At 43.0% G+C, this 13,571-nt stretch overlaps 1 protein-coding gene across 5 annotated transcripts in view; it reads left to right on the top strand.

Annotated features, from left to right (window-relative positions):
• Positions 1 to 942: 942 nt before the first annotated feature.
• The window catches only part of SLC37A1 (solute carrier family 37 member 1), a 36,533-nt gene continuing 23,904 nt past the window's right edge, over positions 943 to 13,571 (top strand). Inside the window, exons 1-8 of one of the 5 annotated variants that reach the window (XM_030234284.2) lie at positions 943 to 1,074; positions 1,889 to 1,983; positions 5,149 to 5,414; positions 7,092 to 7,173; positions 7,987 to 8,107; positions 10,005 to 10,083; positions 10,885 to 11,020; positions 12,492 to 12,568. In XM_030234284.2, the coding sequence (XP_030090144.2) occupies positions 5,359 to 5,414; positions 7,092 to 7,173; positions 7,987 to 8,107; positions 10,005 to 10,083; positions 10,885 to 11,020; positions 12,492 to 12,568 (551 nt within the window). In that variant the 5' untranslated portion in view covers positions 943 to 1,074; positions 1,889 to 1,983; positions 5,149 to 5,358. Of the gene's footprint in view, positions 1,075 to 1,190; positions 1,584 to 1,888; positions 1,984 to 5,127; positions 5,415 to 7,091; positions 7,174 to 7,986; positions 8,108 to 10,004; positions 10,084 to 10,884; positions 11,021 to 12,491; positions 12,569 to 13,571 lie in introns of those variants that run through there. The other 4 variants (XM_030234283.2, XM_030234285.2, XM_050974153.1 and 1 more) reach the window with 4 other exon arrangements.

Genomic DNA, 13,571 nt, shown 5'->3' with positions numbered 1-13,571 from the left:
CTGAAACACAGCAGGATCAGGAAACCAGGAGACAAGTAAAGCAAATGTATTCTTTCATCTTTAATGAATTCCTGCTGAATGTTTCCCTCGCCTTTCAGATGATCTGTGAATGTTTGGCACCAGAAATACCTTCGTGTGTCCGACAGTGCTGCAGGGAAGCACCTGTGCACACCTGCCCAAGCTGGGGATCTCACTGGCAATGCTGGGCAGTGCAGAGGTCCAGCCACCACTCTGAAACACCTGGAGTGGAAGAGGCTGCCATGGTGACAGATGGGGACCGCAGGTACAAGGGAGCATCTTTTCCCTCTCTGACAGGACAGGGGCGAGCTGGGGCCCTGCCAGAGGCTAAGGCAACAGCTCACAATCAAAAAATGGTCAGACTGGAAGGGACCACAGTGAGTCACAGGTCCAGCCTGCCTGGTGGACATGGCACAGGAATGTGTCCAGATGGTTCTGGAATATCTCCAGTAAGGGAGAGTCCACAGCCTCTCTGGACAATCTGTCCCAGTGCTCAGACACTGTTCAGGTGTAACTTCCTGGGCATCAGCTCCTGCCCATTCCTCTTGTCCTTTTGCTCAGCATCAACAGAGCCTGGATCCATCCTCTTGACACACTTCTTTATTTATACACATCAGTGGGGTCCCCTTAGAGTTATCTCCTTAGAGGCTAAACAGCCCCAGCTCCCACAGCCTTTCCTCATCACAGAGATGCTGCAGTCCCTTCATCTTCGTAGCCTCCGACAGACCCGCTACAGGGAGCTCCACACCTCTGTTGTCTTTAAGAGCCCAGACCTGGACTCAGCACCCCTCTGTTTAAACTCGCCTGGTCTAAACAGAGGAGCAGGATCACTTCGCTGACCTGCGGGCACCGCTCTTCCCCAAGCCAAGGGTTCGCTCCGCAGGCTCCTCCTCCGCGGCGGGAGGGGCCGAGGCCGCCGGGTCCCGCCGCGCAGCTCCGGCGGCGGGCGGCGATCCGCAGCCGCGCCCGGCCCGCTCGGCTCGGCTCGGCAGGCTGGCAGCGAGAGGAGAAGGAAGAAGAAGGAGGCAGCGGCGGTACCGGGAGCAGCAGCCCGGGGTAGGCAGTGCGGGTGGGGGCGGCCACGCACCTGCCGAGCCCGCGGCGGGGGCGGAGCGGGGGCGGCTCCTCGGCCGCGGGGCCGCTCGGGAGCGGCGGCCGGGCCGGGCCGGGCCGGGCCGGGGAGCGGCGGCCGCGGCGTTGGGCGTTCTGTCACTCCGCTGGCCGCCGGCGCTCCGCCGCCTTTTGTCTCCTTTTCTCCCGTTTATTTTTCCCCGGAGCTCCTATCCTGCTGGACGGGGAGGGTCGTTTGGGAGGCGCTGCTCGGTTTCGGGGGTGGCACCGCAGGTCGGTGCCGCGGGGTTGCGGTGGGACCCGAGACTGAGCCCGGTGCTGCCCTGCCCTGCCCGACACCTGCCCTGCCCGTGGTCCCGGGGAAGGCGGTGCCTGTTCCTTCCCCTGCTCGGCTCCGCTGCCCTTGACCTTTGGGATGCTGGGGCCGCCTTGGTCGCTGTGCGGCTCCCAGGGCACCGTGTGCTTACAGCTGTGCTGCTCTGTAGCTAAGCACGGTGAGCCCTTTCCCCCCCTGCATTAAATAGAAGGAACGCGGCTATTTAAGGCGCCGAGTGATGGATTTGGCAGGTTCTGGCTCAGGTGCAGAGCTGCCGGGTATTAAGCACAATTTGCATTTGATCCGCGTGTGTGCGAAGGCGTTGTGAGCCCTTTAGGACAGCCCGGGGAGGGTTTGGTTGGCCGGTGTCTGCACAGACATTCACAGAATTCATCTCAGCCCCGGGGGAGCTGCGCTGTGTCCGGGCAGGACCTTCCCGCTGCCTCCCCAGCGCAGCTGAGCCCGGCTGTGCCGTGTTTGCAGGGGCAAAGAGCCGCTCCCCGCTGACTGCTTTCCTGAAATAGGGAGGAAGGAATGCTTCAGCCACTGCAGCGAAGGAGCAGTACCAAGTTTGAAAGGTAAAGATGGTTTCAAAGTAAATACGGGAATATGGCTTTGTGCGTTGTGGTACAGCAAGGAGGAAGCGGAGGGTTGGTTTCGCTGTCGGCAGAAATAGTTGCTGAAAGTGAAAGAATGTAAAACACTAATTTGAGTGATTGAATGGGACATGGGGCTTCATTAGTAACACTGAAATGTAAAAAATTGTATTGATGAACTACTGGTTATGTGTTGTAGCCTATTAGTGTGATTACTGAAGTATAGCTTGGTTTTTAAAGTCTGCTTTAATCTCCAGTAAAAGGTGAAATTTACAACCTGCTATCACAAGTTTTATTGCCACAAATTTCTTTGCTTATATGTGATGCATTGAGAGGCTACCTAGAACAGAGCCTGGACAGTGTTAAAGGAATAAATGGGGATTTATTAAAAAGGCCTTCAAAGGATGCACCTTGGGCAGTACAGGAGCCTGGCCAAGGCTACACCCAAGATGATCACAACTTTTCACACTTTTATAAGTTTTGGTCCGTTTCCATGTTACGGTTAATTGTCCAATTACAGCTTCAGGTTATGCAGTCCCATCCTCCCAGATTGCTCTCCTCAACTTGCTATTGTTTATACTTTTTGGACCTGAAGCTGCAATGGTTCTTAGGCTAAAAAAGGATTTTTTTTTGTCTCAAAACACTTTCTAACAGTTTATATGAAGTTCAGAGTTCTATACTAATACAGTATAGAATCTGGAAAATATGAAAGTTAAAACTTAAGGCAACATCTGGAGGGTATTTTTTATGTTTATTAAAATGCACATGAATGTCAGAGGAACTTAGAAATATGCAAAGACAGAAACAAGTTATTGAGATGTAAATGAGAACTCAGGTGTTCTTGCTTGCAGTACATAAAATGAAATCAACCCTGTCAAATAGAGTTAGGCTGCCATTCTCTCTGTGCTGCTGATAGCCCAGTCATGTTTGAACGACTGGGATTCTTGTGATGGGATTTATCCTGAGGATACTCTGCTGGGAGGTGGTGTGAGAGCAGCAGGTGCACAGATGTGCAGCCTGGTGGGACCACTGAGCATTGAAACCTTCTGTAAGATGTGTGAAGTCTTTTCCTGCTTGCACTAGACCTGTTAAATAGTAACCTGCTAAACAATTGCTTTGCTATAATGATGATTGCCCTGTCCTATTATATTTTAAGAGAACTGTTTAAGGAAGTGTTTGACCTCAGGTGTTTGTTCTTTGCTGGCTTCTCAGTTTTTTTCCCCACTAGGTATTTCTGTCATCTCACTTGGTGTGGTTGATGCAATCATATTGGTGTTTGGAGAGAACTGTGAGAGAGGAGAAATGGGGTTTAGGATCACCCTGAAATGAATCTGTTACTGCTGGAGGAAAAATTCACTCCTGCTGTGAGCTACTTGTGCCAACCTCTTTTTTTTCCTTACCTTTTTTCTCCCACTTGGAGCTGTCTGAAGCTCATTTCAACCACAGATATAACTAATAAGAAATAGCTGTTTTGAAATTGGAATTTTGAAATCTGACCTAACTAGCCAGCTGTAAGGAGCAATCCCAGTTTTTAGTCCTTGTCTTTATGCCCCTGCTACCTTGGATTTATTCTGTGTGGCAGTTTTATGGCCACAGAATGATCTATTGGATCAACTGTATTTCAGGGCAGGATTTCTGATGGATCAGGCACCTGAGCCAAGGTCTGACACAAGGGAGACTGGGATCTTTATCTGGAGTTGGGAGAGGGGAGGAGGGGGTAGGGTTGCACTTTCTCTAACCTCAGCAATCTCAGAGAGGAGATAGGAAACTCGTGTTGGGCGGGAATGATTATGGGGTTTGATTAATTGCACAGTCTGATTCAGGGCCAGAGAGGGGGTGGAACATGCCAAACGAGATTAGCAAGTCAATTCACTTTTAGGGTAGGAAGGTGGCAAGCTGAACCAGGACACTGTAGAAAAAATAGAGGTATGACAAGAATGTGTTAGCATCAAGGAGCAGAGCCTTGATCTTTTGGAGGGATACACAGTTATGTAAAGAGGGGGTAGTGTCCTTTATTCCTGGGGAGAAAGCCTGGGTAGGTGGTGAAGCTCTCAAGTTGCCAGCTTGGATGTGGCAGATCCTGTTTGTTGTCACTTAACTGACTGAGGACCAGCAGCTTTGATTTCTGAACAAGATGAACACCAGCCGTGGGTTTGGCAGTTGTGCTTTCAAGCTTCCTCTCACCTCCCATTGTTTACCAGGAGAGCTCATCCTGAATGCTACCAGCTTCCCATCAGGAGCATGGCAGTGGCTTGTGCTGGCATTAAAGAGGGCTGCCAGGAAGGTTGTGGGGTCCTGGAGTGTCCCTGGATCCTGCTGGTTTTGTGTGGTCACACTTTTTGCCTACAGCTCCTTTGGCCACCTGACTCAGCAGCTGCCAGGTAACAGTGCAGCCAGTTCCTGTTGCAGCACCTGGAATAAAATCTGGGGGGTTTTATTGTCAAGGGGCTTCAGCCCATGTTGGAGCAAACAGGAGGAACTCTGTGCCAGTTTGAACCAAACCACTGCAGTCTCACTGTTCTCTGTGTACTGAGACACATGTGATCCTGCCTTTGGCTGCTGTAGGGAGCTCAGGTGGTGGAAACCCTTGGTTTTTCCTTTTCCAAGGCTTTCTGATGATGTGGAGCTTTGTGCAGTGCTGATACTGGGTAAGGGAAATGGAAGAGGGAGTTCTGGTCAAGCCTTGCTGGCAGCATTGTTTAGCAGCACCCACTCTCAAGCTGGAGGAGTCTCTCATTCCAGGCTGGAAACACTACAGCCGTTTTTAAGCAAATTGCAAGCTCGTAAATGTTCCAGATGTGCTCAAACAGATCTTTGTGAGCTGGGGAGTTGCCTGTTCATAGTCATTCTGGGACAAAAGCTGAGTGTTCTGATATAAGCTGGCTTTGGATCAAGTTCTGAGTGCATCTTTCCTTCGTGTCTCCACTGCTTTGTGTCATGACAAGCTCTTAAAATAAATTATAAAATCAGAGAAGGCTGCAATTTATATAGGCTTAAAATTCTCCACTACATGTTTAATGTGAAGTTTAGTGATGTGAATTACTTACCTCTGGAATGGATAATTGCTGATTCAATATTATGATTAGAAAATATCTCAATAACTCAACCAGACTGTTTACTTACCAGCTTCTCTTATTTGAAGATCAGCAGTAAACAAAGGCAGAGTGAAGACTTTGCCACGTCGTGACTGAAGGTAGAAGGAAAAAACAAAACCTGCAAGGAGATCAGCCCAGCAGCAGACATTCCACATTTGTGGAATCCACAGGCTTTGGGGGATCTTTGTTACACTTGCAGAAGAACAAATAACACTGCCACACATCCATAATTGTGTCACCTGAAATCTGGTAGCAGCTGTAGATGGCTCAGCTTCCTCCTGGGATCCGTTTCATCACTTCATTCTCACGAGATCAGTGGTAAGTCTGGAAGTGGTGGTGGTGATCCTTGCTGTGCACAGTGTGAGTTTGTATCTGTTGCCTTGCTCAGAATTTTTGCTTTCTCATTGTTTAATACATCCAGGAAGAACATACAGTCAGTTGTATGATAAATAAATATTGCTGACCTATAAAAAGTGAGATACTTTGCTGGGAAACCCAGACCAACCCTTACTAGAAAAGTGTGCTAGAGAATAAAGCCTTTTGTCCTTTTCTGTGCAAGGTATGGATTTGAAAGAGTACATTGCATTTTCAAGATCCTAGGTGGGAGGAGTGCTCAAGATTGGCTTTCTTTTCTTAGCCAGAAGTGTCTTTTCTCCCCATTAATTTGATGTGTGATACAGACTTGTTCATTTATGGTTTTAGTTCTTGCTACTGCAATATTGAAAAAAGTAAAAACTACCAAGCCCCCCAGCAAAACCAAACAAAAATCAAATCCTCCTTGCATTAGGAAAACTAATCCTGGAAGTTTTATGGCATCAGTTCATGTGGTTCCTGAGATAGAATACTGAATCAATTGTGTGTGAATAACAAAAAAAACCAAAAAAAAACAAAACAAAACAAAAAAAACCAAAAAAAAAACCAAATGAAAGAAAAATCACTTTTCATCTGAGCAATTTTATGACATTTTCAGTAGTTGAGCAGCAGGAACTAAGTAATTGCAGTTTTATCCCTTGTGAGGATGTTTTCAGTCATGAGGGTGAATAACTCTGCTTGTGGGATGACTCTTTTTCCTGTGAATATGCCAGAATTATAAAACATGGTTATGTAAAAGTTCAAAAGGCAAAAAATTATTGAAAAGGGTTAATTAAACATCAGGGAGTGTAGTAGGCAGTGTGATAATCAGATATTTGTATATATATATGTACTTACATTTACAGATGTTAATTTTAAGATCAAGGCTAGAAGGAGCCAGGAGACACATTTTGGGAATTTTTAAAAGCACAAATCCACAAAATGCTTTCCTTAAACAACTGAAACCACAGATAGGGAATAGAATAGACCAGAATATTGTCTTTGTTTAATGCTTGCAGTGACAGTGAAATTAAGATGCCCTTTTAATTCAGCTGAACTGTAGAGAAAGACCCAAGGATCCCAGTGAGGCACAAAGGAGAATTCCTTCCCAAGCCCAAAGATGCTCAATTCTGTTCATGTGCTCCAGTGTCAGTCCCACTGTCCATCTCTGGAAAAATGACTGATTTCTGTTGTTAGAGAAAAGCAAAAGTAAATCCTAAAAGCAGTAAGAACAGAAGGAACTCTCCAAACTGACAATTAAGAGAGCCATCACTTATGTCCTAGCAACCAAACCCAACGAGACAGGAAGGTGTTGAGCTGATGTTTAATAACTTTGAGCTGATATCTAACAGCCCCCAAAGGAGGGTTGCACACCAGGCAGGTCAGCTCTGTGGGCTCAGGGCACTGCCATGTTGTCCTGCCTGTCCCCATGTGCCACCAGGCTCCCTCCCAAGGCCACATCAGAGCAGATGGGAAGCAGCATAACTGGGAGGGTGGTTCTTCAGGCTGCTGGAGAGCTCAAAATAATTATCTTCCACTATTCCAGCATTATCAGTGACTTGTGTTATGGTTCTGTGTGACTTGGTGCTAAAAGAAAATCTCAATAAAATAATTTTCAATTTTTTTTTTCCTTTCCTATTGTAGGTATAGAGCTTTCATTTTCTCTCTCACCTTCCTGCTGTATGCCAGCTTCCATCTCTCAAGGAAACCTATCAGTATAGTGAAGGTAAGAGAGGTGTTGCCCTTGTTTAAACATCCTCCTGCTCCTGCCAGACAAGGATGTTATTGTCTTTTTCAGTATTTCCTGTTGTGGAAGGCAGGGTTAACCTTTAACTTGAAATGCTTTCATGATGAGAGACTGATAAAGCTGGCACACAGTGATATTTGCTTGATAAACTTTAGTGAGACCACACCTAGAATATTGCATGTAAGTCTGGGGTTTGGGCTGGAAGCAGCTGTGCCTGTGCTCAATTCATGTGAATGAATCTAATTAGAGATATTTGAGAGCTCTGCATTCTTATGGTTGAGGAAAGTTGCTCATAACTGATGAGTTGAACATTCCACTGGCATTTACAAGAGTGTTCCCAGTACTGTTGAGCATCATGGTCATCATTTTCTGTACCCCTGTGGTTGTTCCCAGTGAAGCTGATGACACAAGTTCTCTAATTCTGGGTTTGTTATTTTAATCTTCAGTGTTTATAACTTGTCAGACACAAGCCAAATTCCCCAGTACTGCATTGCATAACACTGAGGAGTAACAGTGGGCAAAGTACTTGATGTTACTGCAGAATTTCAGGGATTTTCACTGTCAGAAACACCAGTTTACTGTAGAATGTTGCTTTTTTTTCTAACCATGTAATGGTGGCTTCCCCCAGCAAAATACCAAGCAATTTAACTAGGGCCAACAATTTCACTGATTTTGCTAGATTTGACACAGGTACACATAAATCTAGAATTGTTAAATTTCTTGCTGTAGGAGAGTTATCAGTCTCCAATTTGCAAGTGAATTTTCCATTTTTTTTTGTCCTTTCTGTTTCAGGGAGAGCTGCATAAGCATTGTGCAAGCCAAGTTGAACTTGACTCCTCCAAAGAATATGCTGCCCAGATCCAGCCTGTCAAAAAGCCATTTAATGCCTCTCAGTGTGGATGGGAGCCATTTGGTAGGGCTTGGCTTTTTTGGTTTTGTATCTTTATTTCCTAATAATGAGCTGATATTCTTAATTAGGTTATTAATTATTATGTATTAATGTTTAGCTATTTATTTAGATGTGAGGGATGTGCATGGAAGGAGTGTTTTGTTTTCCATGTCCTCACTGATTTCTCCACAGAAAGTGAAGTTGTGGCTTACCTTAGGATTTTTTGCCACTTAAATAAGTGATATTATTTTACTTATTCACTTAAATAAGTGATACTATTTTACTTGTTATATCTAAGAGATGGTTTCAGTTTTCAGCCAGAGAATGGGTTTTGTCTTTAGCATGTCTGCTTAGAAAAAAAGGGTGAAGAATAAAATCAATCATTATTATTTTCTGCTTGTTTAATTCCAGCAATCTTTTAAGTGAAATTACTTGGTGCTTATCTAAATTGGAACTTTACAGAGTCCTTATCTGCCTGAAGGAATATTTTTCTCTCCATTTTAATGAAGAAAAGGGGGAGATTTCATTGCAGTTGAGACTTGACAACTTACTGGATAGTTTATGAACCTGGCCTTTCACTTGAATAGAAAAAAAATATTTGCCTACTGGACGATTAAATTTTAATTTAATCGTATTTGACTTTAAATGAGACTTTGAATCATTTCTTGACACTTTTACTGCTCCCAGAAACCTCAGTGAAACAGATTAGTCCATTCTGTCAATGTGCCAGTCCACCCCAGTCTGTGTAGCCATACATTCTAATTAGTCTTTAATTAGTAATTTAAAAAAAAGTCCTGCTCTCTTCAAAGATAATTAAAGATCTGAGCTCTGGGGTTTCTGGGGACAAAATCCAGTGTATTAACTCCTGCTTCAGAGTCTACTGGAAAAATTCAATCCCCCCAGTTTGAATAAGGATACACTTAAAGCTGGGCAGTGTTTCTTGTCCCTTGGCCAAGGGGTAATTGAGCTTGTTTGTCTGAAATATTGATTGACTTTTTTTAATGAGTGTTCTCAGCCCACATGTCCTCCTTTTTCCATGGACATTATTGCCAAGCTGCCCATTTGGATTGGCACTCTAGATTTGTTCTTTCAGGTGTTTTTCTGGTAAAGCTGGGAGTTCTGCCAGAAAAACACTGAGGAAGGAATTTGCTTTAATATCTGTGACTTTGTGCTCCGAGCCTGTAGCAATTGTGGCAATTTATTGCAAATAAATGCACAAAATGTCTGGATATGAGCTCAGCTCCCTTGGGAGTTGAGTTGGTGTTTCCATGGGGGTGGAGCCCCTTTGCTCCCTCTGTGCTGTCTGCAGTTCCCATTTAGGTGTGATTGTTTGCTTTACAGGGCAGAACTCGGGTTTTTTTGAGCAGAACTTCTCTGTGCTTTGTGAATAGCTGGAAAATTAAATACAAAAGGCTTTACACATTAAAAAAAAACCTTAATATTTTAAATATTTAAATAACTTAATATTTAAAAAAATATTAAGCTGATTGTTTAAAAGCCTCTATGATGATGGATTTTTATTTTTTTTAAGACATTTTGACTGTTAGGACCTCATGCTTTTGCAACTCATCTTATCACTTTTAATCAAGTCTGTTAAATTGGATTTTGGATTTTCTTTTGCCTAAGGCCTTTTAAGAAAAGGGCACCTTGCTAGTAACTGATGTTTCTTCTCTTCCAAAAGTCTGTTTTAAATAAGGTAGAGTTTAGGAGAGGCCTGCCAATATTTTCCTAATATCTTAGAGGCAGAAGGGTATTGTTTTGTTAAATAGAACATTGACAAAATGTTTGTTGAAGTCTAAATGTGCCTATGGGAAATTGAATGTCAGTGCACATTCACTGACATTTTGTTGTTATATGTAATAATGGTTGGGAAGTAATTAGCACATTTAAAGTGACAATTTGTTTTGAAAATTATTCTTAGATAAGAGCAACTACAAACAGCTACTGGGAGCTCTGGATTACTCATTTTTGTGTGCATATGCAGTTGGGATGTATTTAAGGTAAAACCCCACTCTCTTTACTGTTTATTTATGAGGTTATTTGACTTCTGTGATATTGTGCTTTCCTACTGCAGAGGTTCTGATGGAGAGTGAGAAATTGATTGCTGAGGGGAAAAAAGCCAACATGATTCTGAGCCCCAGTGGTATCAATCTCTGATACACAGAAAGCTTTTTAGCTGCACCAATCTTGCCTGCCTTGTGCAGGAATATTTTCCAGATTGAAGTCTAGCCTGTCTTTTTTTTCATCTAGAGTGTAAATCAATCAGTCAGTCAATCTCCAGCCAGTCTCCAAATTGCACTGATTGGGTTTAAGTTATTGTCCTGGCTTTCTTTGGTCAAAAAATGGGAGCAGACACCTCCTAAAATAATACCAAGCCCATCATAAAGTGTGCAGTCTTAGCTGCTGTGTGGAGATGCTTCTTTTTATTGACTAAAGACTTCATGACTTGAGTAGTCAGCAAGGGAGCCAAGTCTCACTTTCAATGGCTGGAGACACAGAATTGGGAAATGACTCTGTAAGTAAATGACTTTGAATATGCTCCAGATGAGTATCTCCCTGAAAGATGCTTGTGCAGATGTCAGAACTCAGCAATTAATGAACTTTTGTCGGGGCTTTTTTTCCCCTGTCAAGTGCTAAAAATTGCTCTTTTGCTGCTGCAAAGGCAAGCAGCAGTTAGCAGTAGAGTTTCTCTTTAACCAGAATTTTAAACAACACAAAATATCCTTCATTTGTGAAGGCTTTTGGGGTGTGTTCTCATTTTTAATGATGGCTTTTCTCTTTATTTCCTCCCCAATTCCAAGTGGACTCATCGGAGAGCGGCTGCCCATCCGCTACTACCTGACAGGGGGGATGCTGGCCAGTGGACTCTTCACTGCAATGTTTGGATTGGGTTATTTCTATAATGTGCATAATCTCTGGTTCTACATCATGGCCCAGGTAGGCACAGTGTGAATTGAGACACTCAGAGTTCCTCCCATGGTGCTGTTTAGGGTGATACTGGGGTTTTTTCACTTGCACACAGTGATGGTTGGGTGGGAGGATGTAAATTCTAGAATAGCTTGTTGATGACAGGCAGAAGTGATAGAGTGGGTACCCCCAGGCTTCATTTTTGAAAAATGGTGGGGTTTTTTATTTAGTTGAAAGCAAATTAATGTCTTTCACTCTGTGTCAAATCAGCAATCAGATCTTTGCAAGCTTAAATGCGGGTGAGTTTTGAAACAAACGTGTTTACTTCTGTCAGTCTGCCAAGACCTGAGTGACACATCCTGGCTTTCTCTGCAGGAAAATTCCATTTACACTGCTAATGATGAGCAGTCTCCCACACTGGTGTGGCTGGGAACAGGCAGCTTATGTAACCAGTTCACTGTGGGAGATTTTTCAGAGCTCTGGTCAGGTGTCACAAGAATTTTTACCATTGGCCAAGATGGAATTTAGGTCAGGACTGGGCCAGGGTTGGCAATGGGGTCATTTTGAGCAGGTCTGCACCTTGCACTGCTGCTTCCTGTGTTGTTGCAGTAACACTCTCACCTCTGGCACATCTGCATGGCAGTCAGCAAGGTGGCATGCAGAGATACTAACCTGGCACAGCACTTCTGTAACCCTGTCATCAATTAATCTGTGATTAATTAATAACCCCAGCCCTCTGGCATCAGGGGTTTTCCAGGACAGGAAAAACTTCCTCTAGAGCTGAACTGACTGTCTCTGCCCTGTGGGATGTGGTCAGTGAGCCCAGAAGTCCAGGGGGGTCTCACACCACCAGCCCCATTGGTTTTTGTTGGGTGGAGTGAGCTTGGTTTTTGTTGCATGTGAGGTTTTGTATTGGGTATTTGTATTATGGTGCAGTTGTAGACAGGGAGCTTTTTAGGAGTTGAGATGAGTTAATGTTCTGTGCAATGTGGAGACTGAAATAGTTCTTACTTCACCCTGAATATATTAAATTAAATTCCTCCTCTCAGTTTATTTACAGATGTCTGTTAAGCATTTTTAAGTTACCCAGTCTCCCCTAAAGTTTGCTTTTTTTCTGCTTTATTTGATTGCAAACATGCTTTGCCATATGCTCAAGTTGAGATAAGTGTTATGCTGCTGCTTGACTGTGGGGAATTCACTTCTCTTTTCAGCTCAGAGCAGTGTGATTTTTGGTAAATATGTGACTGAATTACAATATTCTGTGATTTAAATCATAAACTAATTATAGAGATGGAGGTAGAGGGAAGATTCTGCAAAACTTTCTAACTTGTTTATTCTTGGGGCAGGGGGGGAAGAAATGCTTTCAAAACCCCCCACTAAATTTCTAAATTCAATGCATTTCTGTAGACTTCCTTTTCCCTATGCAGAACTTGGCAGGAATTGTGTAGGAACCTGTTTTATGACAGGAAATGTTTATTTATTATTTTTTATATACTTTCAGATAGCCAATGGGCTGGTGCAAACCACTGGCTGGCCAAGTGTCGTTACATGTATTGGCAACTGGTTTGGAAAAGGAAGGTAAATTACACAAAATCCAAAGCTTTGGAGGTACAGATCAATACATTCTGGCTGTGATATTATAATATCTGTTTAAATATCTTTCTTAGGCTTCTGTGGGTTTTTTAGGGTTTTTTTTGTTTGGTTTTTTTTTTTTTTGAATGAAACAAATCAGTTAGACTCTTGAGAGGAGCTTCCTTTGTTATGCTGCTTAATTTATATATTGGTTTGGAACTGTCTCCCTCATGTCAAAACAGTGTTCTGTGGTAGCTCTTCTTCAGATGAATTATTTCAGAATTGTATTAGAATAATTCTTGTAAATATAAACAGTCTAAAACTATCCTTAGTAAAGGCTGTTATTATGCCATTTTAATGTGAAATTTCTTGTGTTTTCATTTGTGTTTCAAAACAGTTGTCAGGGCATAACTGTAAAAAATACCTTTTTTTAATGTCTTTTTCTAACACACATAAACTTGAAAATTAATTTAGAAGACAAAATACATATGGCAACTGATTTAATCTTTCTTTTATCACCTTCTTTAAATCATCAGCTTTTTTTGGTTTTTTTGTTTTTAATCTTAATCCTGCACTGTGATCACTCATGATGTTTATTTTGTCACACCATACAGCAATTTTCCATAAATTTTGCAAGAGCTGCATGCCAAACCCACTGGCTCTGGTAATGGTTGATGCATGTAGCATATAATAATGCTACTGTGGTACCATCCTTTGTACATGTAGAGCATTATTGTTAATCAGTTCCGGAGAAAGATGTACTGAAATTCAGTATTTGATTTTGACATAAACCACAGGATAGTTAAAAAGATGTTAGTTAAAAAGATGTAGCCTCAAACTAATTTTCCATTAGGAAATGCAGAGAATGGTAGCTATCATATAATATTGAACAAGACTGGGGAGTCTGTGCAAAATAAATACATTTATTTAGGCTTTGCTTTGTGCAAAAGCAGCATCCAGCATCCTTTACTTTTAGGATGCCACACAGTGGGCTGGTGAGTAGGGCTCT

The sequence above is a fragment of the Serinus canaria genome, chromosome 1 (genome assembly GCF_022539315.1).
Source record: "Serinus canaria isolate serCan28SL12 chromosome 1, serCan2020, whole genome shotgun sequence".
Classification (NCBI taxonomy): domain Eukaryota; kingdom Metazoa; phylum Chordata; class Aves; order Passeriformes; family Fringillidae; genus Serinus; species Serinus canaria.
Note: the sequence above shows the minus strand (reverse complement) of the source record. Positions and strands in the feature narration are given on the sequence as shown.